At 38.9% G+C, this 27375-nt stretch overlaps 1 protein-coding gene across 1 annotated transcript in view; it reads left to right on the forward strand.

Moving 5' to 3' along the window:
• The first annotated feature begins 470 nt into the window (after positions 1–470).
• The window catches only part of CFAP44 (cilia and flagella associated protein 44), a 48915-nt gene continuing 22010 nt past the window's right edge, over positions 471–27375 (forward strand). The window contains exons 1-18 of the mRNA XM_009879958.1: positions 471–486; positions 6204–6262; positions 7254–7360; positions 8417–8579; positions 9612–9714; positions 10038–10254; positions 11786–11900; positions 12411–12575; positions 14250–14405; positions 15065–15112; positions 16224–16323; positions 17578–17672; positions 20219–20428; positions 21342–21452; positions 23168–23350; positions 25202–25420; positions 25900–26045; positions 26943–27213. Coding sequence (XP_009878260.1) covers positions 471–486; positions 6204–6262; positions 7254–7360; positions 8417–8579; positions 9612–9714; positions 10038–10254; positions 11786–11900; positions 12411–12575; positions 14250–14405; positions 15065–15112; positions 16224–16323; positions 17578–17672; positions 20219–20428; positions 21342–21452; positions 23168–23350; positions 25202–25420; positions 25900–26045; positions 26943–27213 — 2484 coding nt within the window. The remainder of the gene's footprint in view (positions 487–6203; positions 6263–7253; positions 7361–8416; positions 8580–9611; positions 9715–10037; positions 10255–11785; positions 11901–12410; positions 12576–14249; positions 14406–15064; positions 15113–16223; positions 16324–17577; positions 17673–20218; positions 20429–21341; positions 21453–23167; positions 23351–25201; positions 25421–25899; positions 26046–26942; positions 27214–27375) is intronic.

A 27375-nucleotide genomic window follows, 5' to 3' on the forward strand; every position in this document is an offset into this window, starting at 1 on the left:
ACGCGCTCACAGGTGTAGGGGAAGGCACGGACGCAGATAGGCGGCTTCGCCCCAGCTCTTGCCGTCGGGGCGAAACACGCCGGAACTGAGCGGCGCCGGGGAGCGCTCACTTCGTCTCGCGGGCAGAAAGTTGAAGGGATTAATGTAATTTATTTTCCCGCTGAGTTCTGAAACGACCGCAACGGTGGCCTAAAGAGATGTTACTTTAAAAAAAAGAAAAAACCGACAAAAACCAAAACAACCAAAACCCAACCAAACGCGCCCCAGCCCCTCTAATTTATGGCGGAGTCGGAGCCGTGGTACGTCCTCCTCAACCTCGGCCCTTACACCGGTTAACGGCCGCCGCGGCCCGACGGACCCCACAGCCCCCACCCAAGCCGGCGCATGCGCGCAGCGCCCCCGCCCAACCACAGCTCCCGGAGCGCCCCGCGCGCCGCCGGACCGGTTGCCTGGAGACCGGTAACGCCGCGATGGAGGCGGCCCCAGGTACGGGATGGCGGGGAGGGACAGGGCCCGCTCCGGCCCCGCACGGGCCCACGTCGCCCCTCAGTGCGGGGGTTGGGGGCGCAGGCCCCCGTGTGTCCCCGCGTCCCATGGATCTGCCCCCGGTAGCCACCCCGCTCCTCATGCACCCGCCGCTGCCGGGGCGTCTCCTCACTGCGTCCCGCTGGGTGTCTTCTACGGCGCCCTCCCCGTGGCCCCTCAGAGGCTCCCTTCCCCGCTCTCCTTGAGGAGCTCCAGGTGTCCCTTGCCTGCCTTTTTACTATTCCCACCTGTCACGGGGGTCTTCTGCCTCGCCATGGCCTTTTCCTGGTGTCCAGGTGGGAGGTGGCCTTGGAAGAGTGTCAGGCTGAGGCAGTGCTGGGCCTGCACCTCTGTGCAAGTTCGATGCCATCACCTTTGTCTGCGTGGGACCAGTTTTCCTACACAGAGGCTTTTGGAAAGGAAAAGCCTTTATTCTCATGTAGATGCTTAGCTTCGGAAAAGTGAAACGGGAACAAATGTTCTGCAGCTGAGATAATCCACCCTGTACTTAATTTGAAATGCGGGTCTTGTTGACTTTGCTTTACCATGTGCAAGGCAGTTAATTTTATTACCTGTTGCATTTGTGGCACTGTTCTCGTGTTCACTTTTATGATTTTCCTTTATACTGTAAGTTAATAAGTAACTGTGGTGATGTCACCTGTTCCCATTTCTGCTTAATAAAAACTTGGTAACCTTTATTCACATGGCAGACATTAACAGACTTGAAACTCTAGCTTGCATGAGGCAGAGCTAGGACATGGGGATCATACAGAAGACTACTTTAGTTGTAAGGTGGTCTAGTGGGACGTGTCCCTGCCCATGGCAGGGGGGTTGGAACTCGATGATCTTCAAGGTCCTTTCCAACCTAAACCATTCTATGATTCTACGATTCTCCAAATTTTATACGAAAATATTTTGAATGTGTGCAACATAGCAATAGTGAGGTTCTAAGCAGGGCTGTCCTGTCCACTTCTTTTCATTCTCTGATAGGGGGGAAAAAGAGACAATGGGGCTATGATAAAGATGATGTGTCTAGATTCTGCTTTGTAGCTTTATCCTTGCTGTCTCAGTCTCTGACTAGTAAATATTTTATATACTTAACTGCTGTGGGAATTGATATGTTCTGTTATTCTCCTTGCTCTCAACTCTTCTAGCTGTTGTAAGAGAGACAGCAATATTCTGTAGTATAAGAAATTTCTTCTTTGGGATTTTGGGTTGATTGCCTAAAACTGGCTTTTCTTACTAATTTTGTAGTAATGCTGACTGATAATGATAGACAGACAGCACTGGATAGCTATGCCTGGTTTACACTTGGATATTTTTCTTTGTGTATATAAGCACTCAAGGACTTTAATTTTTTTAGAAATGAAATTAGGTTTTGCAAAACTCCACTGCATGCACATATTGTGCTCATCAGCAGCCCAGTAAATTGCTGATATACTCTGATGTGGTCTGAAGGCTAAAAGGAATGCTTAGAGAGTTGTTCAATGGCATGCTGTTTTTCATAAAAGAATGGAAGTCTCAGAAAAAAGTGCTGAGTGGACTGTATCTGAAGATGAGTTAAACACGCAGGACTTGGCAGATGGGAAAAAATTCAGCACATCCAAAGCAGAGCTAGACTTGAAGATGCCTCAGCCTGGAACAGATGATTAGTATGTGACTTTTTTTTCAAAGCCCACCGGTGACCAAAGCTTTTCTACAAAAAATTGCACATTTTGGAGTGAACCAAAAAATGAAATCCTGCAGAATTAGAACAGTGTAGAGATGAATTTTTAATCTCTTGCTTATTACTGCTACTAATAGCACTGCAGTTATGTTCTGCAGTAAATAGCTCCCAATTTCTACATATCTTGAATTAGTGGACAAAACTGATTATCACTCTTCTGTAGATGTAAAAGCTGAGGTGAGATAGGTGATGTCTTTTAAGCACAGTCATGCAGTTAATGGTGGGGCAGAGATAGCTTAAAATAATAACTACTAGATACGTTCAGTTTCTAAAGTAAAAATATAGGCTGCGTTTTGATCATTATTTAATTTGATGCATTTTATGCAGTTGAAGTGTCAGTCGTGGGATTTATGAAGGCAAACACTGCATTTATGAAGCTTACACATTTAAACACTTTTTTTTTTCTGGAAAGAGGAAAATGTAGGATGACAAAAAGAAGTCGTGTCATCACAGTGAATTAGTTTTTGTGTTACCAAATAAACACCCATTTGGCTTAATTATCCTGTATTTTGAATAAATGAGACAATTGTCTGAGATGGGAAATCTCTTAATGTCCAAATTTAGAGAATTTTTGAGAAGTTCTTATATATAAGGATTCTGTGTAGCAGCAAAATTGCCGAGAAACATCTTAGTTTTGGAATAATTGAAAGAATATACCCAAGTGAACACATTTCTCCATTGTGAGGCGAGCTGTGGCTTTTGAGAACATAGCTAAGAGAAAGACATTTTGATAGAACATGGAGCTTAGCTAGAATTCACAGCTTATAGCACTGGCCACTGAAACAAAGAAAACCTGAATTCACTCCGGAGTGAGTTCTTAGAAAGCGAAATTGTGGAACTGATGTGGATCTGGTACAGTGTTTCTGGTCAGTATCTTGAATTACCAGGACTAGCGGGAAAAAATACTGTCCTGGTCAGGCATTAGTGTATAATTAAGGTTGGCAAAAATGTCTGGTTGCCAACTTGGGTTTTTTTTTCCCACTTCACAGCAGTTCAACTTGGCACTATCTCAGTTGCCAGTATCAAAAGCCTTAATTCTAGCTTATTTAGGAAAACTGTCTCAAAAAAAAAAAAAAAAAGAAATACAGGAAAAGAAAATCAGCATTCAGATGCTGATGCATACCTTTGTCACAGTGAACCTACACAAAAGTTTTCTGGATCAGTCAACCCATGAAACTAAAGTGGATGTGTGTCCCCCTGAGCGTCCTCAGAATTTTTAAATTCAAAATTTGTTTTGGCACAGTGCTTGATCACCATCACAGTAATATGCACAGTGAACATTGCAATAGCTTTCTTTAACTAGAACCCAGATATCAATGTAGGCGGAAATGTTCATACCCTCTTTCAGCCTAAAGCATTTTCCAGATAGGAATTAATTTATAATGAAAACTATGATAGTCTTAATTTTTAGAAGATAAATGATTGCTAATTAGTTACAATAATTTGAAATTTTATAGCACTTTTCTCTATGGATATCAAAACACTTTGCTAAAATGGGTAAGTATTATTATCTCATTTTTCACAAGAGATAACTGAGACAGCCAGAGGTGAAATGGCTGATACAAATTGTACACGCCATTACTGGGTTTGGAATTAGAATTCAGGTCTCTGAACACTCCACTGTATATTTATGCAACTAGTCTGTAACTATTTCTTCAACTTCAGTGATACCAGTTCTGTTACCCCATTAAAAACTCATGAATTTCATTTAAATATATTGAGATTTCAATTGTTTTCTTTTGATTTGTTTTCTGAATGTAAAACTTTCTGCGTGTCTTCTTTCTCTTCTTTCTCTTCTTTCTCTTCTTTCTCTTCTTTCTCTTCTTTCTCTTCTTTCTCTTCTTTCTCTTCTTTCTCTTCTTTCTCTTCTTTCTTCTTCTTTCTTTTTCTTTTCCTTTCTTTTCCTTCTCAGCACTCCTGAGGGGTAAAAACTCATTTTAATTCTAAATGAAATTATGCAGGAAAGTCAGATTCTGGCAGAGACTCAGAATCTTTGGGTGAAGATTGAGTAGGGCAGGTTTAATATATAATGACAAAAATGGCACGTCTACAGTATTTCTTTGCCCTCACTGTCCTTCTGGTGGATGGCATTATGTTTGGAAACTTTGCCTTTCCTGAAATATCTGAAAAGTCTGAAATGCCTCAAAAAATCTTTTCCCAAATAGTTTCTGACCCAAAGCCAGAAACAGGAAGTGTATTTTTAAGGGACTTTTTCTTGGTATCAAAGTCAGGCTTACACATAAAAAGAGATTCATTTACATCCTGCCTTTATTTGTTATTCTGAATATTTAGGTTTCTTTACATTAAACTTGTGAAGTTTCTGATTTCTGATAGTATTTTATAGCTGTAGTATTTGTACAAAATTGCTCCAATGTTCATTTTAAGGTGCTGTATTCGGAAATGGAGACCATGTTTGAAATCAAAAGGCAGAACAAATTTAGAATAAGAGCAATGCTTGTGCTTTTTTTGCTTCTTTCAGAGATGTTTATGTAAATGATCTATGCGTTTGTTTTTTATATGAAAAAAAAAAAGGATCTTCCCCACTGCAGAGGACAATGGTAACTAACGAAATTGTAGCACTCTGAAAATGATAGTCTGAAAGCTGAAAAAAACGCTGGGGGGTGTTAGTTAAGGTGTTTAAAGTTTTTTTTTTTTCATTGTGTTTGTTTTATTAATTCACTTTCCATGAATACAGAATGTTTTGAAGAAAGTCTTTTTTTTTCTTAAAGATTCATCTCTCCTGGTTTTACATTCAAGATATTAGATGGTCTCAGAATGTCTTTCTGCTGATATTTTTGTGAAATCCACTGGAAAGATAGAGGAATAGCCTTGTTGTCTCAGAAACAAATTTTTCCCAGTGTATTAAAGAGAAGTCCAAAACATGTAAATCTCTCTTCAGCTTCCTGTGTTATACAATATTTAGTCTTTCTATAGCAGCGTACACAGAGTCCTAAAACCTGAACCAATGAATTCACCCTGCAAATTAGGACATCCATTTGGATTATCTCTGGGAATCTCAAAGCATTTGAGATGAAATCACAACAATCTAAATGGCAGATGAAGGCAAAAATACTAAAAGTTCCTCTTCACCACCAACAGGTAAAGAAGACATGCCATCTTTTCCAAGGGAACAGGAGGGAGCTGATGAGAACACAACAGAAGGTGCATGGGCAGATCACAGTGGTGTCCGTAAGTATTTCCTGCCATTATATAGTCATTTCAATACTGAACCTACAGTAGCTTCTGGCTTCTCCCATCGCTCACCCCTTCCTTACTAGCGTGTGTTCATCTTCAGTTGCTGCTCTTGGTGTTGCCAAGTTTCATTTTGACTCTGGTCAAAGATGACCCCTTCCAGTGAATTTCTGGGCTGACCACTATGTCTGCAGTTCCCACTGTCCCTCAGCCCACAAAGACTCTCCCCTGAAAATTTTTGCTGCTTAGACCTATCTCTGTAGCTATCAATTCATTAACTGCAATCAATTCATTAATTCCACCAGTCTCTTTCAGTCAGAGATCTGTATTTCTCTTTCTAACACAATTTTCATCTTGAAATGCCTGTCCGGAGTCTATTCCAGGTGTTCTGCACGTTATCTAACACACTATATCTAGGCAGCATGGATAATAAAATCCACTAGTGAGTCTCCTGTGGAACTTTGGAAAGATTTTTGATGCTTATATTGCCGCATTACTTTCAGCATTTATTTGATCTTCCTTTTACCCTTTTTTCCTGTTATAGGATGTGCTTCTTTATTTCCCCTAAGTTTTAAAATACTTTTTTTGGAAAGCAAACTTCTCCCTACACTTAATGCTAAACAGCAGGAAGTCCGTTGTTGGGCAGAAGGGATTTTTTTTTTACTACTACAGAACCATGTATTTTTTTAACATGACATGTATGGGCAAAGTAGTCAAAGGAATTCATACCTAAGAGAGTAATCCCAATTGTCCTTTGCAGAAGAAAGCAGAACTAGCCTTCCAAAGGAATCACCAACTGCAGAGGAACAGGAGGAAGAAGCGGAGCAAGTGCAATCAGACACGGAGAGCATTGGTGAGTACTGCTTTCCACTGAGGAGATGTTGGCACAACCTTAAAAAACCTACTACTTTCTAGTTTTCATTTTTTTTCACTGTTATTGTTATGAACAGCACCTCTGACCAGGGCCATCAAGTTACAGTTACTGAGTTTCTCTGCTTCCTTTCAGTTGGCTTATCTTGTGTACTTCATTTTCCTCTTTCCCATGGCTGGTCTCTGACTCCTTTGGTTGTTTTTCATAGAACACCTAGGAGAAAAAAAAAATCAAGACAGGGTGAAAAGCTTACAGAATAGGTAATGGTGATTTGGTCTGAGGTATCAAACTGAAAAGTACTTTTAACAAGTGCTTATGACTAGTTGGAAGTCAAGTTGACAGTATTCTGCCCTGCAGTCCGGCGAAGAACTACATTGGCAGTACGCCTTTTTGAGGACAATCGTGTCTTATGGTGGTCTGTTGTACATGTTTTTACTAATTGTTTTGTATAATGATGTGCATTCAATAGCTACTGAAACTTTAAACTGACACTTTAAACTTTATTTGGTTTCTAAATCTGAGACCTAACCACCAAGCAAAGCTGAACCAAACCACTTTGGTAGGTCTTGAGTTCTAAAATAATTTTTTTTTTTAAAACACTCTCAAAATTTTTCTTCTTTAAATTCTTCAGGTTTAAATATTCACAGTAAAGTTTTTAAAAGCCTGAGGGAGTGCTTGTTACAGGCTGTTCCAGGACAAGTTGTTAGTAAGACATGGTATGCCTGTTTTGAGCTATGGGGTGCCTATTGTTCTGTTGAAAGAGGCAAGGAATGTGTGAATCCTTCCCTTTTGCAGTTAGGTGCCAATATCAGCAAAGACCCTGGAATTTATGGTGAATATAAATTTCCATTATGTTCCCACTTCTAAGATGCAGAAGGTGATTTGGAAGAGCAAGATAGTAGTGAAGTACTCTTGGAGGGACAAAAAAGGCCTGAGAAGGTAGAAAAGAAAATCTCGGAAACTTTCTTTTATAACTATGAAGATATATATTCACGACCATTTGTCACTGAAGACTCTGGGATACCAATTAACCTTCTTACTCTTAAGTATCCTTTCTTTTGAGAATGTGCAAATTTAAAGCTAAGAATATTTAATAAATGTTCTTAAAATTGTACTTGTCTAATTTGGAGTAGCCTGTGTGGCATTAGTGGGATACTTTTGCTTGAGACACAGATAAGAATCCTGACCAGTTATGGTTCTGGGTGAATTTAATTTTAAACGTTGTCTTGACCTCATAAACATTTCTTATTCGGCATTATTCTTACTGTTATAAGTACTCTTGTAGAAGAACTAGATCATGGCCAAGTCAATGTGACCAAGCAGAAGACTTGCCTAAGAATATCCCCTGCAGAGCTCTCCCTTTCTGTGCAGCCACACTGGCTTTCTCCAAGAAGCTGAGGGGAGGGCAGGAGAAGACCAGCTGTATACCTCATATTTCCTCACAGAACTGCTAAGGGAGAAATGAGGAAGAAACCAGGTAGATTTGTAGCCTGGTGCTCAGAAGATCTAAACTGGCAGAGTGAAAGAAGTGATGCCCATCAATTAAGAGCTACAGTAAGTCCTTTGCTAGATAAGGTCAAGTAGGACATGATGATAGGTGACTCTCACAAGTGCTGGTGGTTTTTTTTTTTTCAGACACAGTCAAGTTGCTATTGAAAACTGGATATTCTGTTCTCTACATCTGCCTGTAAACATTTAAGAGATGAGCTTGAGCACTTCCTTGGTTTGACCTCTTTTCTGTAGAACAGCTCCTAGTAATCTGATGCACATCTCTTACATTTTGTTTGAAAAGAGGACACCAGTAGAATAAGAATTCCTTGCAACCCCGAAAGATCCAGCAGAGGCAAGAGTTAGGCCCTGTAGTGGAGATGAAAGGACGGACTATGAACTTTAGAAGGTCTTGACTTGTGCTTTCCCCTCACTGACAGAGGCTTGATATATTTCCCTTCACTCTATGCTGAACAAAACTATCTCCTACCATCAGGCTTTCAGTCACCAGATTCAGTATTCCCATTTCACTTTTGGTTTAAGTGTTTGTATCCACTTAGTAAACTTTTCCAGAAAGCCAGTGTCAAATATTTTCCTTATTGAACTGTTCTCAGACATTCTTTTGGATATGACTGCACTAGAAGTGTAAACCTGCTCCTGCTGGATAGCAAAACACTGATGTATATAGCAGGCAACCAGGTGGTGCTCCTGGACCTGAAAACTGAATCTCAATGTTATCTCCGAAGCAGCGGTGGTGGTGGAATTGGGTTTATCACGGTATGGCTTTTGTTTTGTGTTTTAGGATGTTAGTCACTTTCTAGAAGCAAAATTTTTACTTGGTTGCCTGATGGGAGATTTGTACAGCTGCACGTGCACATACATAAGAAAGTATGGTATTGATTAGGGGGATGTGTGGACTATGCAGTGTGGGCTACTCAGCCCGTCAACATAATTGGCAGAGGACAAATATCTGCATACCCAAGTCCCAGGCTCAGGTACCTTAAAGGACTGACAGGTGCAGGCTGGGATTAATTTTTAGAACTATTACATTCTTATTTCAGCTCATACCAACTTTTTTTTTTTTTTTTTAACACTCATCTCTCCTAGTCACAGCTGATATTAGTATAGTGTTTTGCCTGCAGTTAACGTTTAGAAAATCAAGTTCCTAGGTAAATGAAGAGATAAAGTGTCTGGTTTCCCTCTTGTAACTCTCAAATGCTCCCTCTGCATTTGAAGCACCTTACCTTGGGAAGGGGTCTGCCATCTCTCAGTTATATTCCACATGAGTGAGGCCTTCAGAATACCAGCCTTAGACTGTTCTGCTCTATTGTAAGCAGCCTTTTCTGGGGAATCATGGTACATCTTTATGTCTTCAGAACAACATCATTGAGGATGGCTTTTCTGCAGCTTGTCTGCTGAAGTAGATGGCTGCTGACACAAATCCTGCTCATGGTGAAATTAGCTAGTGAGTTGAGTGAGGTAGGAGTAGTAAAAGAATGCATTATAAAACCAATTATTTCACAGTTTGTCGTGGTTCTGCATTATATGTGCAATATACCACTTTGTGTGCATAATGGTTGTACCATTTTGTGTGCATAATGGTTGTACAATTTTGTGTGCATAGTATCTCCATTCTGATATTTAGCAATGGATTGGCAGTTGTTCAGAATGAACACACAGAAAAATGCAACCTAGAATTTATGGCAATATCTTTTGACTAATGAGTGAGTACATACAATAACTCAATAACTAGCAGAATAGAGACAAAGGTGTCATTACAGCATGCAACGGGACTTTTGCTTTTTCAAGGCACATCCTACTAAGCAGTACTTTGCAGTAGGAGAAAAAGGAAAGAAGCCAAACCTCATCATCTACGATTATCCTTCACTGAGGCCCTACAGAATACTACGAGGTAGCGTAAAAAGTTCTATTTTCATTTTGCACAAATGAGCCAGTGTTTATAGATCCCAGCAGATGGAGTCGTGGGTCACTTTAGAAGTTTAGAAGGAAATACAACCATTTGGTCCTTCAACAAAATAGAAAACACCGATTTCAAGTGTTTTCATTATTGCATGGGAGGAAAGTTTTATTTAGTAGAAGTAGCCAACTGAGAGCTATTACCTAGTGAAAAAAAATAATTGCAGTGACAGTTGAGCTCCTTCTAAGTAGATTTTCCTGTTGTTTCTTCCTCTTTTCTGTGTATGTGTTTGTATTGAGGCTTGTGCGTTTCTTCAGGTGGAACAGAGGAAGCCTATGTTTTTGGGGATTTCAATGATGCTGGCACTTTGCTGGCCAGTGTTGGGAGCAGCCCTGACTACATGCTGACTATCTGGGACTGGAAACAAGAAAAGATTGTGTTGAGGTCAAAAGCTTTTTCACAGGACGTCTACAAGGTCACATTCTCTGCTGATAATGAAGAGCAACTAACTACATCTGGAGCAGGACACATCAGGTAGGTTTACAGATTAGGATTAATATATATCACCTCTAAAGTCATAATATGTAGAAGACGACTAAGAGGAATGTATCATTAGCAAACATAGACCAATGAGAAATGCTATTTCACTCGGCCATTACAATTACAAAAATGAGAAAGTTCAAGTCAGCCAGCCAAGTCTTTTAACACCTTTGCTGTGCAAAAAGAATGATGCTTGATGTTGAATGTCAGTACCACTGGCTCCATTCTTGTAATTTCAACAAGCACCAGGGAGAATTAATAAAAAATATTAATACACACATGTCTTCCAGGTGGTAACACAGCATACATGCCTCCTGTGCCTTCTGGGCTTTCTAGCTTTGATTTCTTGAACTCATCTGCTGTTTGGGCAGCCATTAAAACTGTTTGCCAAGTCATGGATGAGAAATCCTCTGATACCACCAAAAACCTGCAAGGAAGCCTTACAAAAGATATGCTTCCATACATTCCCTTCTCTGGTAAATTCATGGATCCTTTTGTAATAAAAAATAAACAACTTTAAGCTCTTTGAGACAAGAACTAGCTTTGTTCTGTATTTATCCAGTGTTCAGTGTTAATACAGCAGAGACTTAAGATATGACTTGGTTGCTATTCCAATAGAAGTGATACCTTTAAAATGATAACATATCTAAAGTTTCTTTGAATTTTAACAGAGGAATCAGATCAAAATCTGAGTTTTGCTCTATAATTTGGTTGCAATGTGGATCTGAAATAGCAAATAACTTATTTAGACCCAGAACAAATGTGGTTTAGAATACATTATTTATGGAAATCTGACAAAACAAAATCTCTTATAAACTTTCTTTTGAGCTAAAATACAATGAATAAACTCTGACATAGCTTTTATAACATAATAAACATGACCTTTCACCCAAATGTGGTCTCAAATTCCAATTTCCAAAACCTGCCTTAAATGTAATGTCTCCTGCACACACAGTGAACCATCCCTAATTGCAGTAGATATTAATTTTTCTGTAATGCAGTAATTTAAAGATATGTTTCATACTGCTGAAAATATAATGATCGAGATCTAGGATAAAACCTTTGGCTCAGTGAGATTATATAGTCAAGCTCGAGTCCGTAGGGGTACTTGGATGAAATCCAGTGAAGGCCTTAGTACCTTGTATTTACAAAGTTGAGCATCATTCAGTGAAGACAGCAAGAGTAAAATAAGTATTCTTAACTATGTGTATTGATTGTAGCTGGAAAGATGTAGCTATGAATTTTACACTTGTTAATTTTAAATAGTAGTTTAATCTTCATTCTGCCCATTCCAAATACTTTTCCTAGCTTTTTCTTAGGGGTAGTACAGGGAGATGTTTGCATAGTTACAAAGCTTAATCTCATTTTAAAAAGAAAAACCCAAGGTCTCCTGTGAAAAAGAATAATAAATGAACAGCCCTTACCTCAGAGGCATCCCTGGTAAGATTATTACAATGTCTGAGAGGGACTGAAGAGTGTGTTTAGGAAATCTGGTATCAGAGAGTGGTGTTTTTTCTATACTCAGGTTCTGGAAGATGGCTCTCACATTCACTGGTCTCAAGTTACAAGGAGCTTTGGGCAGGTTTGGAAAAACAGCAGTGACCGACATTATAGGTTATGTGGAGCTGCCTGATGGGAAAGTATGTAAAAAAAAGTTTAATTGATTTTATGTTCCCTCTCAGGTTTTGATATAAAGTCTACTGAGTAGTTGGAGAGTTACTATTTGCTTCAAAGTGATTTGAATTAGACCCTTAATGCACTGCTCTGATAAGCTAATATTGACTTTAATTTGCCAAAAACCTGGCTTGCTTTGTAATAATTGAAAAGTAAGGTTAGTATTGTAATTCCCAGACAAAAGATCTCTGTTGGCTTAGAGCTGAGGCTTCTCTAATGGCATAGTGAAAACCTTAGTGTAAAGAAATACAAAGACTGTTAGCCCTAATCTTTAACCATTTCAACGCATGTAAATTATGTCACGTTGTTAAAAAGTTGAATCTTCTCACCCTTTACACCACCTCTTGCAAATATCTCTACATTGCTATCGATTTAATGCTTTCATGGAAGGAAGCCACAAATGTTAACCAATTCTTGCCAATATTTCTGCATGGTTAAGTGCAGTGCTTATGCGCTAATCTTTATTTGCATTGAAGGTTATCTCAGGGACTGAGTGGGGCAACTTGCTGCTTTGGGAAGGGGGCCTCATTAAAGTAGAGCTCTGTCGAGCTGGACACAAGCCCTGTCACAGTGGCCCTGTCAGCCAGGTAGTTCTGGATGAAGGAGAACTTGTCACTGTTGGAAAAGATGGCTTCATTCGGGTGAGTTTTTCTTCTGCTCTGCATTTAGGTGCACAAATTTGTGGTCAGCAGGTACCTGTTACATGTTTTCTTTACCAGGCTTATTTATGGAGGCAATTTTGCGATGTGGTTTCCTTCTGAGAATGAATTTTTAGAATGAACAGAATAAGAAGCTCTGCAGTGTATATGTTTGAATCGGATAATGTTCATGCAACATTCTCCATTTCATAGTAGTAAATAAATCACCTTTTACTGTAGTAAATGAGAATAATTTTCAGTGATTCTCTAACAGCTTTGTTCTTGCCTGCATTCTAACATTTTTTTTCATGTGTGGTTTTGTTTAATCTTTATAATTTTCAGGCCCATTAATATATTTGGTGTTATTTTGAAGGATAAACTACAGCAATATTTGAAATTAATTTTCTGAATATATCAAAGCTCAGATTATTAATGCTAAAATGACACAGAAATTTACTAGCATCTCAGAGATACATATACTAAAATAGAGGAACAATTAAAAGAAAAAGCATCCTGAAGTTAACAGATAATTCTATAAATTAAGGCCAAAAAATTTTCCTTATCCATACCACCAGTTTCTGATCTCACCTGTCAGTTATCAAGGATTTTGCAATCTTTTTTGCCTGCTCTTTAAGGGAAGACATCATGTGCATTCTGCTGATGTGTGAAGATGATTAGGGGATTGGAACATCTCTTGTATGAGGAAAGGCTTAGGGACTTGGGTCTCTTTAGTCTAGAGAAAAGAAGATTGAGGGGGGATCTTATTAATACTTACAAATACTTAAAGGGAGGATGCCAGTGGGATGTGAGCAGTCTTTTTTGTGAGCAGTCTTTTTTCAGTGGTGCCCAGTGATAGGACGAGGGGTAATGGGCATAAACTTGAACATAGGAAGTTCCATCTTAACATGAGAAGGAACTTCTTTACTTTGAGGGTAGTGGAGCACTGGAACAGGCTGCCCAGAGAGGTTGTGGAGTCTCCCACTCTGGAGACATTCAAAACCCGCCTGGACACTCTCCTGTGCAACCTGTTGTAGGTGACCCTGCTCTGGCAGGGGGGTTGGACTAGATGATCTCCAGAGGTCCCTTCCAACCCTGACCATTCTGTGATTCTGTGAAAGACCCAGATAATCAACGGGGAGCTGACTGTTATAGACAGTGGAGGGCTTCAAACACCCTTGAGTTTTTGTTGTTGCTGTGTTTTATAAACTGATATTATCCCATTAGGAAAATTTACTTGGTCATAAGGGTGCCAACTGATGTCATGTCCTTATGCCACAGAGCAGAACACGGATGTGTTAGATTTCCCATTCTTTCTTCTGTGCTGCATGAGCAATGCTGAGAGCAGGCAGATATCCTTTACTCTATAGTTCTAAAGCTGCCATGTATAGCTCTGCTAGTGCCAGGGCTGAATTTAAGCTCCTGTTGTTTCAGAATTGGACAGAGAACTTTTACATATACTTTGCATTGCACCCATGTGTATCAGATAGTAGTTGCTGATTGTCACTGATCTAGATTGCATTCAAAGCAGCAAGGCAGATATGACAGGTTTCATACTCGACCTGTAGAATCTACACTCCCCTGGTTTCTTATAATTTTGAATTTCCATTTTATTTGTGTATGAAAACATAACCTGGCCTCATAAAAACTCATTTATTTAATGCTTTTAATGCCACGAAGGTGTGGAACTTCGAGACAATAGATGCTGCTGACTCTGTGGATGACACAGGGTTACTGGAAGTGGAGCCTATGAATGAACTTCATGTTGGCAGGAACGTCAGTCTGAGTTTCGTGTCAAAAGTTCATGACTGTGGACAGCCTGTTTGGTATGCTCAGGTAAGATACACACAAGTACATATATCTCTGGAGAAACACAGAATGAGGGAAGTGATGTTAAGTAACAGCAGGAGTCCATTACAAATCAGTATGTTTCTTGTATATGCATTTTTATATATATGTATAAAATCATCATTATCTTTCAAACACTGGAACAGGTTTCCTAGAAAGCTTGTTTATGTCTCATGCCTGTCACGTTTAAAAGGCACTTGGACAATGCCTTAATAACATGCTTTAACTTTTGGTCAGCCCTGAAACGGTCAGGCAGTTGGACTAGATAATCATTGTAGGTTGCTTCCACCTGAGCTGAACTGAACTATTCTATGCTGTTCTATTCTATGCTGTTCTATTCTATGCTGTTCTATTCTATGCTGTTCTATTCTATGCTGTTCTATTCTATATTCTATATGTAGTAACATTTGAGACTGGCTTTCAGAGCCAGAACTGCATAAGAATAAGAGAATGTCAAAAGGTATTGTTCAAGTTCTGTTATCCTGGATTATTGGATAGGACTGATAGGACCAACATCACCACATTCGGCTATTTCAGTTTTACAGTTATAATCATTAAGGAATTTTTAAGGAGTCACCATGTGCAGTTTTATTGCCAAATTGAGTGTGAAAATATTCAAGTTGCGTGTTCTGGTTTTATTCCTTCAGGATACCAACGGAGCAATCTGGAAGCTGGATTTGACTTTTTCAAATATGGTAAATTTGTTTTCTTTTTCCTTCTTCTGATTTCTTCAATTCCTTTGCAATATCTTCCTTTAACTATACTGCATGCATTTGCAATGAAGTTTGTGTTTTATCAAGCTGCACAGTTGAAAATTCTAGCATTGAAAAAGATTTTTTTTTTCTTAAAAATTTATTTTCATGATGTTATTGATTATAATGATTGTGCAGGTTTATAAAAAATAATTTGATTTTTGATTCCTGAGATTTTGGCTGCCAAATTCAAGTTACCTTAAAGGAGTCTTATTCTCATAAACTAGTAATAAAAGTTACATGAGTGCAGGAAATAAGTATATATAATATAATAAAGTAATATATATATTTTATATATATATATATGATAATCCTATCATCTAGATAGGTGTTTGGAACAATCTTTACTGGTGTCTCTAAATGACATAAAGAACTAGGAAGAACAAGGAGAAGATGAAATACACTTCATGTGTTTTATCCTACTGGTTACTAGTGTTACTACTGGAGATGTTTTTGATGGAGAAATAGATGACACAGTTAAAATGCAGGCATTTAATTTTTGCTCCCAAACATATTAAAGTAAATGGGAACAATCCCTTTGAGGGGAATAAAGTTCTGTGGCAACAGGTAAAATTATGTTCCAAGAATTTTATGGTAAATAGAAGATATACAAAGCATACTATAAAAACTAATGTAAAAAATGTATGGCAAAACCTAGAATTCTTTGGATGATGAAATGATTTCCCAGGCAGCATAAGCCCTAGGTTTGCAAGTGTTTCCTTTGACTTCAGAGGAACAGGTCTTTGTTAAAAATACTAATTCCAAGCCTGAAATCACTTAATGAAAGGCATTTCTCTTTATTTTCACATAGAAAATGATGGATTTTTAAATGAACTTAATGTTCCTACACTAATTTTGCTCACAATCTTCTTATGAACATTTACATTTGTAAAAAATGGGAATTGCATATAGGTACCTCTTGCATGCCAAATTTTGTTCACACAAACAGCACCTGTCTAGATTTTTCAGATTCGCTGTAGGCATGGCTGGTAATACTATACAAGCACAGCTCCAGAATGTAGCAGAATTTCTGTTCTTCTGTTTTGCACTGCAGACCCGTGATCCAGAGTGCCTGTATACCTTTCACTCTGGAAGGATTGAGGCCATGAGTGTCTCTCCCATTACATACCTTATGGCCACCACTGCTCTTGACCGTAAGCACACTATTCCTTTCCTCTCATACCACTGTAATTGTTTTTGAAGAGCGATAATGCTTGGTTTGGAACTATTCTGTTTTGAACTGAAGTTGTTTATTTGCTTTTGAAAACTCACTTTACAGCCAATTGTTATTCCTGGGATTAATTCTTTAATAGTTAGGACAAATCATTAATGCTTTGAAATAATGTATTAAGACTGCTTTATCATAAAAGCCTGGGATTTTGACAAGAGAAGTTTTTAATGGGAAACTTTGTAAATTCTGGCCGTTCTGAAGGAACAGCTGAGAAGATGAAACATTTGGTTTGAATAACAGCACTTATATTTAAGGCTCTGGATCGGTAAGTGTTGGGATTTTTGTTCTGTAAGGAATTACATACATATCTAGGATTGTGTAAGTCATTGTGAATATTAATATTTGTGGCTTTCTTAAAAATGCAATAGCTATCATGGTCTCAACAACAGCTAACATGTAATTACAGACATATTTATTTAACTTCTATAAATATTGCAATTTAGGCCTCTCACAGCTAGCTTTATCATGCTTCGAAAGAAGAACCACTGGCCAGAACATTAACAATGTCATTTACACTTCTCAGAAAATGCTATAAGGTCTTTAACTCAATTCTTGTCAGCAGTATCTTGTCATTTGTCTGTGTTATACAATGTACATGCTCTTCTAGCCTGAAGACAAACGCCTACCAGTTGAGCAAATGACACTTGGGATATATGCCAGCTGGAATGGAATTTTATGCAGACCAATATGTGTGTCTATGAATCTGTTAATTTCACCTCTGGTGAAACTGGCTTTTCTTTGGACAATCGCCCATTTTCATCCATTTAAATATTTTCCTCCCTAGGCAATCCCAAGTAGTAGCACATCATCTTTTCCTATGTTGTCAGTACAGATTTTCCTTACAGCATGCCACAGTTTTGTGATTACATGAAAATTACACATGGTGGTCAGCATGGGACTTATTACAACCCTCAGCCTAGACAACTCTTGGGAGCGTGTAAGTTAATCAGTGAAGAAAGCTTATGTTTTGTTCATGAGCGCCATGAACAACATGAACATTACTCTGGTACACTGTAACCATCAGTCATGTCTTTCCAGGCAGGCATTTGATACTCAAAGGAAAAATTAAAAACATTCCATCCAGCTTTTAATTCAAATAAATAGACATTTTTCCATAAATCTTAAAATGTAAGTGACATTGCAAGAAATAAACTCTTACTGTCTCCTTTCCACACAGGGTCAGTGCGTGTCTATGATTTCATCAGCAATAGTCAACTGAGTGAAATTAAGTTTAAAAAAGGAGGAACAGCACTGATGTGGGCACCTCGTGTTGTGAGTTTTTGCTAGTGTGTTAACAAAAATTCAATAGTGGCCTATGAGCGTGCCAGCATCGAGAAAGTTGCTCACCACACAAGATCTTAATGAAGTTACTGTTAGGCCATGGTGGAATTTACTGTAGTAGTACGTATATATAAGTTTGTGAAGTAGTATGTATGTATATAGTATGTCTACAGATGGACTTTACTGTGGATTATCAAGTATCCTATTTTGTGTCTTCCTGAGATTTTAAAATCAGATCTCAGTGTGCAGTCTCAGGAAGTAGTCTTAGTTTATAGACTAACAGCTTCTATTTAATCCACACAGAGTAATTGTCAATTAACATGAGTTGGTTAACACATTTTGAAATGACAGCCCAGACAATCCACAAACATTTGGAGACAAATCATAAAAAACTGTTGCCAGAACTGATCATTTGTGGAGTGTGGAGTCTATCACTTCTAGACATATTTGCTAATGTTAATTAAAGTAGTGTCTAGTTGCATTCTTCAGGAAACATAGCAATCCTGGTGGGTTAATTATAAGCAAATTTAGGGAGGAAAGTACTCTACTTGGATTTTCAAGGCTAGGGCAACACTGGAACAGTGCTCTTATAACTATAGTTCTGGCCACTCAGACTTTCAGGGACGCTATTAGGTGATGACCTATACATTTGAGAGGTAAGCTGACTACGACAATAAATTGTTCAGCATTACAAAACTGACTCAGTTCAATTTTACAAAAGTTGGTACAAAACACAGTCTGGAAAATCAAGGGTACTTGGTCTATCTAGCTGCATTTAAAATCCCAACAGATACTTTCACATAGTTTAAGGTGCTCAAATATGTTTGAAAATCTGTGCTATTAATCGAAGCAAATTTCATCCAGTGTACTTTGAAGCATCTGTATGCCATAGTATCCTCATAGGCAAGCTAGCAACATGCAGGTTAGATACATGAACAGTGACATGGATTAAAGAACTGCCTAAATGTCTGGGCCCCAGGGGGTATTGATCAGCAGCACAAAGTCCAGTCAGAGGCAAGTCTTTAGTGGTGTACCCTAGGGGTCATTATGGGTGCCAATATTCTTCATTAATTACATGGATAGTGGAACAGAGTGCACCCTCAGCAAGTTTGCAGATGATACAAAACTGAGAGGAGTGGCTGGTAGTTTAGAGGGTTGCGCCTGCCATTCAGGAGGATCTGAACAGGCTGAGGAGAAGAATCTAATGAAATTCAACAAGACATAATGCAAAGTCCTGCACCTGAGTAGGAATAACCCCAGGCACTAGTACTGCCTGGGGGCCCACCAGCTGGAAAGCAGCTCTACAGAGAAGGATCTTGTGATCCTGGGGGACACCAAGCTGACCATGAGCCAGCAATGCACCCAAAGAAGTCCAACAGCATCCTGGGTTGCATTAGGGAGGACATTACCAGTTGGTTGAGGGAGGTCTATCCTCTTTCCTCTACTCATGCTCTGAGTAAAGATCCATCCTCTTTACTCAGCACTGGGGAGGCCACATCTCGAGCGCTGGCTCCCTGCTAGAGGAAAGAGATGGAATTAATGGAGTCAAATGCAGAGCCTTAAATTTGAGGTCCATGAGTGACTCCTTTTGGTCATTTACTGAGCAATGCTATTGTACACCTGATTATTACAGAGGGGCTTTTTAAGATGAGACATCATGGGCAGATCTCCCCAGATAACAGGAAGACAGTTACCCCCGGCTCCCTTCTGAACAATAAACTTTTCCTTACCTAAGCTCATACTTTTGCCAATTGCTCACAGATCTTATTCATTCACTCTCATCTCTTCACACAGCAATTCTCCTTCTGGTTTCATTTCTGGTGTGCATTAATATTCATCTCTGTCATGTCTGGAGCTGGCTCAGCTTGTAAATCACTTCAGGACACTACCACGTATGGCTAATATCAGCTAAATATGCAAATCCAGCTAGATCCAGCTAAAACACAGGCCTGTTTCTGCTAACTCCTCTCTCTCACAATTCAAGCCTATCTACATTGTTAGCAACTGGCATACCTACTGGGCCTATGGTAAAGACTCCATTGCCTCCTCTTTCCATCTCAAGTAGCTGTCCCTGTTGACAACTGTACTTTACATGGAGTCAGCCAGACCCAAGTCTGTGTGCTCACGTCTTCAAAAATCATACACACATTTGATGCCCAATTCAGGGTAATATAGTAACTCCTTTTTTGAGTTCCAACTCTTCTTCAGAAGAAGTTACTGATGTATTTGTGTATCAGCATGAATTACATCTTCCTCAGATGTTACAACCACATCCTCATTAACATTTCTAGTCTCAATGGTATATTATCAATAAAAGAACCAACCACTCCAAACCAAAAAATAAACCCCAGTCCTCCCACTCCCTGTATGGGAGAGAATAAACAACATTTTGCATGTATGAAAAATTCTTTGTGCTTCAGCAACTCTTCCATGTAAGATGAGTTACAGGTTAACATCAGAGCATGTACCATGCAGATTCTTGTTCTAAGCTCTTAGATGTACGCTGTAATTTTTTTTCTTCATTCTTCCATTCAAAGGTGAATCCAAAAGGAGGTCTAATTGCTGTGGGGTTTGAAGATGGTGTTGTTCGCATAATTGAGGTTTATGATCCCAAAGGACTGCCCATTCTTGCAGGACAGACCAATACAGAGAATGCAAAGATAAATCTGAAACAAGCTTTCAAACCTCATGCTACTGCAGTTACAGCTTTGGCCTATGAACGAAATGGAGATGTGCTTGCCACAGGGGTATGTATCACTTCTTTTGGTTATTTTAATTAAGCCACAAATGTACAGATTATTTAAAGGGATAAGGTAAAGTTTGTTTACTGACAACACAGTTATACTTCTGTTACTGCTCTTGATAGCTTCTTGTAGTTCTCTGCAGTGCTGGGGGAAGTGAAGTATCTGTTTGCACTCCCATCTGTTTTCTAAAGGAAAGCAACCGTGCAATTCATACAATTAATTTTGTGAATTACTGGACTGTTTAGTATGAATATTGTAATCCCCTTTGAAGATGGATTTGGTTAATTTTGGAATTAGTTTAGTAGTATCTTGGAATTAGTAAAAGCAAGTCCGTTTGTACACCACCTTGGCAGCACTCCACCAGTTGGTGGAGCAGTTGGTTTGTCAGGGTGCCTGCTAGTTTTTGAGATGACTTCCAGTTAATGTAGGCTCTCTTTTTAAAAGTTAGCCTTCAGCCATGGTCAGTGCATTTGTAGTTACATGTTCCTTGAACTGAATCGCTATGCATTTCACTTGATGCAGGATTTAAGGTACCGTGCATCATGTCGTGTATCAGTTCTGGATTTTCTTGTTATCTGGGGAGATCAGGCTGTGCTATCTTATCTGAAAAATCAGGCCTAAGCCTGAGCGTTAAAGGAGCTCCTGGGGCAATGTGCAGAAAGCATGTGGCTGGGGATACCAGGTGAGGCCCATCAGGGTAATTCAGAGCTATGGGTGCACTCAGGACCCTGGAGCAAAGTGAGCAGAATTTTTATTTCTTCCTTGTAATCATCATGGAAAGTTCCAAGTCACATGTAAGTCCCCCTTTTGAGCCACAAAACATTTGAAGTATGTGTTTATGTCATAAAGTACTTACAGTCTTTCGAATTTTTGGTCAGCTTTGATTCAGTCATCATCTTTGGTTTTTTTTTCTCAGAGCAAAGACAAAACTGTTTTCTTTTTTGCTGTTGAAGATGAATACAAGCCAATTGGGTTCATCTGTGTCCCTGGGCCTGTGCAGGCATTACAGTGGTCTCCATCTTCTCATGTGAGTAATGCACGTTTGTTTTCTTTCCTTCCCTACAGTGTTAAAATATAATTTTGAAAAGAACTTCCAATGAAAAGAGGTGAAGATCCATGACCCTGGCCATGTTCTCTATAGACAGTGCAAAAGATGTTCTGCTACTTTGTTCTTCGTGCTGCTTCAGAATGACAGCTTCTGTGTAGCTGTATCTCTGGTTCAGTCACTTTGTACATATTTTGCATTTTGGATAATAAAGAACAGAAATATATGCAAACCATAACATTCTGCTAAGTTCTTGGAGTTCCTGCCTTGGATTAAAAAAGCCTGTGCATTAGCTTTTGGAAGGTCTTAGTCTTCTTTGATAAAAGAGTTATTTGACCATTATTGCCTGTGCCTCTTGCCCATATTAAAACAGGCTTTTTCAAAGCTTTTGAGCCACAGTAAGAAAGCTTTTGGGTGCCTCTTGGAATTCACACTCTGTTTGAAGTGTGTCAGTGACATATTCAAATAGATTCTTGGTAATATTTAAAAAGTTTTATAAAGGTTAGAGTAACATCTGAAATTTTGGTTGGTCCAGTATTCTTATTTAGAAGGGAGATTGTTCATTATATTTAGACACTGACAAAGTGGCCAGGAGGATATGTTATACTGGTACACAGTGGCAAAGTATAGCTATTATTTTTTGTTCCTGGGAACTGATAAAACCTACATTGGCAAAAGAAGTTTTGTTGGTATGAACTCTATCTTACTGCAGGAATGACGGCTCTTCATCTGACAGTTGCATTTTGAGTCCTTTCCTTGAGGACAAGGTACTCCTAATTACTAAAAAACCACCCATCATGTCTTTGATATGTTAGGTTCCTTCTGAGTAATTTGTCTACTGGTATCAGGTCTCCACTGCTAGATATGAACACTTACTAAACATAGTACAAGCATCTGAGTGTTACACTACTTCTTTTTCTCTTTAAAACCCCCCACCTTGGTGATTAAATACTATATATTTAATGAATGCATTTGTAAGGCTGAGATTTTATAGATGTAAGAACTACATCACTCCTAGTTAAGATTTCCATGGTAACTCTAATATGCCACCTTTGTACAATTTTAGTGATGCGTCAGATAAAGTAAGCCTCTCTCTATTCTCCAGATTGCTTTAAAAATTTAAATTAAATACAGATTTGCCTTTTAAAATCTCAGGACATTAAATAAGAATTACCCTTAACTCGCCTATTCCTCCTAAATGCATTTTAAAGGACCTGGCAGGTACCAGCAAAGAACAAACTAACTCAAAGTTAAATAGTACTTGGCAAGATTCCAAGCCCAGTCTTGAAGATATAAGGGATTTATTAGTATAGAAATGTATGAACTTTTGAGCAATTATGAAAACAAAACCTCAGTTCCTAACTTTTGGATCAGATCCATCCTTTAATTTAACCAAACTCCCAAAATATCATCACGCTGCTTCCAAACTAGATAGTGTCAGAATGGTAGCTCTTTTGTATGTGGTAAGGACTTCTTCAATTTCTTAGCTTTGCCTAGGATACATAGAATAAAAGAAGCTCACTGATTTCTGATGTTTGTTTAAAAGTGTCCATTTAAATAAGAGCACAGTTAGAGTTAATACCTCCTGGCTGGAGTTTGGCTTTGTGCCTATGCATCTTCTGTCTAACTTTTTCCCATTTCTCTCAATTCCATGTGTACAGCTGTCCTATATTTGTATTTTCTGTGGTTTTGTACAGGTGAAGAGCACACTGCTCATCCTTTGTGAGAATGGCTTTGCTCTTCAGGTTCCTGCCCCTCTCCCTGAGGAACATGATACAGTGTCCACCTATCAAATGAAAAACCTGCCAACGCAGTACTTCCATTTTTATAGTATTAAATCCCGGATCAAGGTAAAGAACTCTCTTGTGGAAGAATTACATGTTCTTCATGTGCCAGAGAACAAAACTACCCTAAAAAGGTTTCCAGTGCCTGTATGGCATCATAGGATTTCTGCTAAGCTTCTTGAAGGGAAGGGTGGGTAGAGTCCATTTTGTGGCTGAGTTTCACCATTTGAAATTACAAGTTGTTGTTTGTTTATTCAAATAGAACATACATCACACTGAAAGCATGATGTGCATTTTGATTACAATTAAAAGATAGCATCAGTGAAAGGGAAAGGTAGGTAGTTAGTGTGTTAGTTCTTAAAATATTTTCATTTTGTTGATTTTCAGAAAAAGTATGTTTCTTGTGGTTGATATTAGCCCTGCAGGAAATCGCTTTGAACAGTCAAAAAACAATCATGTGGTCACTTTGAGGCAAACATGAAACATCTCTTTTTTTTCAGCAGTAATATATTTCTGACTTTTTAAAATGTTGTAATAGCTTTAAAGGAGTGTTTTTTATTTCTGAATGAGAGCTCTCATTTTAGAAGATATGTGGGGCCAAAGGAAGAGAGTTATGCCAGCTCTCAGCTGTGGTTCGTTTTGTGAAATTAAAAAGCAAGTTGATGTTAGGCTCAGGAGCAGAGCTCCAGTGAGCAGGTTCTCAGTTGCATGTTCAATCCACTACAATCCAACAGCCTCTCTGATGCTATTCTTAACCTATGACTTCTCTGCGTTCTCTATTAACTGCTCCTGTCTTCTGAGTGGTGTATTAATGAATGTCAGGCAAAGCCTCATTTCTTGTTAAAACTAGGAGGAAGTCAGCATTCAGGAGAAAGATTTCTTGGTGGTTTTCTCACAGGAAGAATCACAAGAGGGATCACAAAGCTAGCATGTGTATGTAAGGAAAGACTGAAAGAATGTGTGTGGAGTTTTGGAGGGGTTTTTTTTGTTTGTTTTGGGTGGGTTTTTTTGTTTGTTTTGTTTTTAAGTTAAAGGAGAAGAATATTGTTGGACATGATAAATCTTTAAAAATAAAAAAGGTTTCTGCAGAGAGAAAGAATATTAATTGCTCTATCTTTCCTCTAGGAATAGATCAATAATTAATAAGTTGTAACAAGGATGTTTTAGATAAGATGTAAGGAAAAATTTCTAACCGTAAGGGTGGTGAAGCACTGAAATAGTTTGCATAGGCTGTAGAGTCCCCATAGCAGACTTTGAAAGAGCAGGTCAGACAAACATCAGCCAATAATATTTAAGGTTTAGCTGATTCTGCTTTTGGGCAAAAGAATGCTCTTTGGAGATCCTTCCCAGACCTTTCTCTATGATTTGCTATCTAATATCTTCTTAAGAAGATCCCGTTTTAAAGAATATTTTATATTTGTTTATGCTAAAGTAGGCTTGAATGGAAAGGGATTTTTAAAAGTTTTATAAATCTGCAAATGTCTTCCCTTCAGAAGTCAAGTCCATTACTGCTCCTCTTTTTACTTTATGTCAGTGATGCATTAGAACTTGGGAATCTGAGTTCAGCTTTCTAGTGCTTTTCTTTCTCCTGAGCAGGCCGAGGACAGGGCTTAGGAGTTCTGCAGAAGTAGTGTGCGTTAATAGTGGTTAATTTTGGAAATAATCTCTCTGAGGAAATGCTGAAATCTGCTTCTTATGCAGAATGGTTTCTGTTTCAAAGGACCATGAGTTAAAATACTTTAGAGGAGGGAAATTGGAGTATTTCCACTGGGGACTCCCATGAAGTCTGGTTGATCTCTGCTTGGTTGAAGGAAAAGAGATTTCTCTAGATATTCCGTATATATAATGCCAGGATCACCTTCCATTTCATTTATGAGACTCCTTCAGTCAGTAATGCATGGAGTGCCTTGGTTTCCTGTCTTCATGTTTCTCTGCTTGTTGTAACAGCTGGAAGAGGAGATTGCACTGAGAGAGAAAATAAAGCAGGAGAAGGAGAAAGCGAAGCTTGAATGGATAAAGCAGCAACAGGAGGTGGGAAAGGAGATAGAAGAAGAAGATGAAGAGGAACCTGAAGAAGAGCCATTGCCACCTCTCTACATACCAGAGGAGCCCAGTCCCATCCTCTGTGGGTTTTATTCATCACCAGGAAAATTTTGGCTTTCCTTGGTAAATCAATTATTATTTCATGATGATGGGATTGCAAGATGTGACAACCTTCCTTTCACATCTGTGTGCCTTAGGAAACTGATTATTTGAAACCTATTATCTCTAGGATATGGAATCCCCTTCATACTTGATAGTTTCAGTGGCCTCAGTGAAGTAAATCAGTAGTGTCACTCCAATTCAGATTGTTTAGTAAATTTCGAATAGGTACCCTCCTTCGTGATGCCTGGATGAGCACAAAGACTAAGTTATTCCCTCACAAGGAAAAGGTAGAATCTTAACATATTGGTAGGATGGCTTGTAATTCTGGTGATCATGATAGATTTTTTGTGGGTAAATAGGATCTCTAGATGATTGGAAGTAACATTTTCTAACCTACAGTATATCCTTAAGAAAGGAAGAATTATTCTCAAAATTGCATTTACTTGGTCAGCTGCTTCAGTGTTCTTTTGTTACCATTTCTTTATGGTCCTTCTTTTCAGGGTGGGTATGACTCAGGGTTCCTCTATCATTGTGAATTCTCCTCAAATGACCAGCAAGAAGACCCTGAAAACAGACAAGATGAACCCTTTGAAGTGATTCCTATTGAGGGCACCGACAACAATCCCATCCACCAAATCTCCTTCTGGTAAAACATTGTAGTGTAACGGTTAGCTTCATGATAAAGCTTGATGAAATTGAACTTGGAAAGGAGGAGGGTACACTGCTTTGTCCTTTTTTAATTGTGGGTCAACTGTAGTATGCAGGAATTATCTCTGTTTTTCCTGGCACTGAATTTCACTTAAAATTCCCAATGGACACAGTTGGGCACTGTGTCTGACAGCATAATTTTAAAAGCCCTTCAAAGATGAAAATGGCAGATTTCTAATTAAGTACTCATTAGGACTCAAGCATCCTACATTGTAGATCTCCAGGTGACCCATCAGAAGTCTCTGCAAATTGTGATCATCAGAACAGCAGTTCTTTTTGGTAGTTAGCAAAGAGAGGACACAGCCCTTGAGGAGGACATGGAGGGATCAGTCAGTCCCTCTTATGCAGAGAATACAGGCTTCCCAGGACGTTCTGTGAACTGTACGAATTAAAAGGGTAAACTATTTTCAGACTCCCAATATTAGGTCCCCTGTAAGGGTAGGCATGATCTGCATCTAAGGAAACAGGTTTAATTCAGACTTTAATCTACAGCTGGCTGTATTCACCACCATCTGCACAAGATGGAGCGCAGGGAGGGAAAACTGTTTTGCTAGCTCTGAACTCGATGAAATTGCTGGCACAACTCAGGGCTGAGACCAGTTCCATGATACCCAGCAAGTGCTGGAACATTCCTGAGCAGCAAGTTAGCTGGAAAAAAGTTTGTAGTAGTATCACACATACTTTAAATGGTCAAAATACTTTGCTCCTGGTTTACAAACTTGGGAAGGCTACATTTATTCAGATTAGCTCTTCTAAAGAACTATCACATTTTGAGCTGTGGCGTTACTTGTTACAGGTTGCCTGTTATTACTGTTTCTCGTTGCTTATTTGACAGTACTAGCAGACTACTGATGTTCTGTGGGATGCAGAATGGTGCACTGCGTGTTTATCCTCTCCAAGATAAAGACCTCTCAGTGAATAACCTTAAGGAATACTGGTCCTTCAATGTACATGACAATGATTATGGCCAGATCCAGGGGATCTGTTCTAGTTATGATGATAGGTTTCTGATTACCTGTGGTGGAGATGGAAACATTTTTGCTTTCAATATCTTGTCTCCAGAGGATGTTCACAAAGAGCTAAAAGCCAAAATCCCCTCTCCTAGGGTAAGTCTATACCCTTTTTCTCTGAATTTGGCCTATTTACAATGAAACTGCTGCAGGTGGGAAAAATCCAGTTCAAATACTTGGCACCATAGATCTTTCATAGCAGAAGCTGGGGTTTCCCAAACAATTTGGAAGAAGACCTCTTGCAAAACATTCCCTAAT

Source organism: Charadrius vociferus, unplaced genomic scaffold (genome assembly GCF_000708025.1).
Source record: "Charadrius vociferus isolate BGI_N301 unplaced genomic scaffold, ASM70802v2 scaffold162, whole genome shotgun sequence".
Taxonomy (NCBI): domain Eukaryota; kingdom Metazoa; phylum Chordata; class Aves; order Charadriiformes; family Charadriidae; genus Charadrius; species Charadrius vociferus.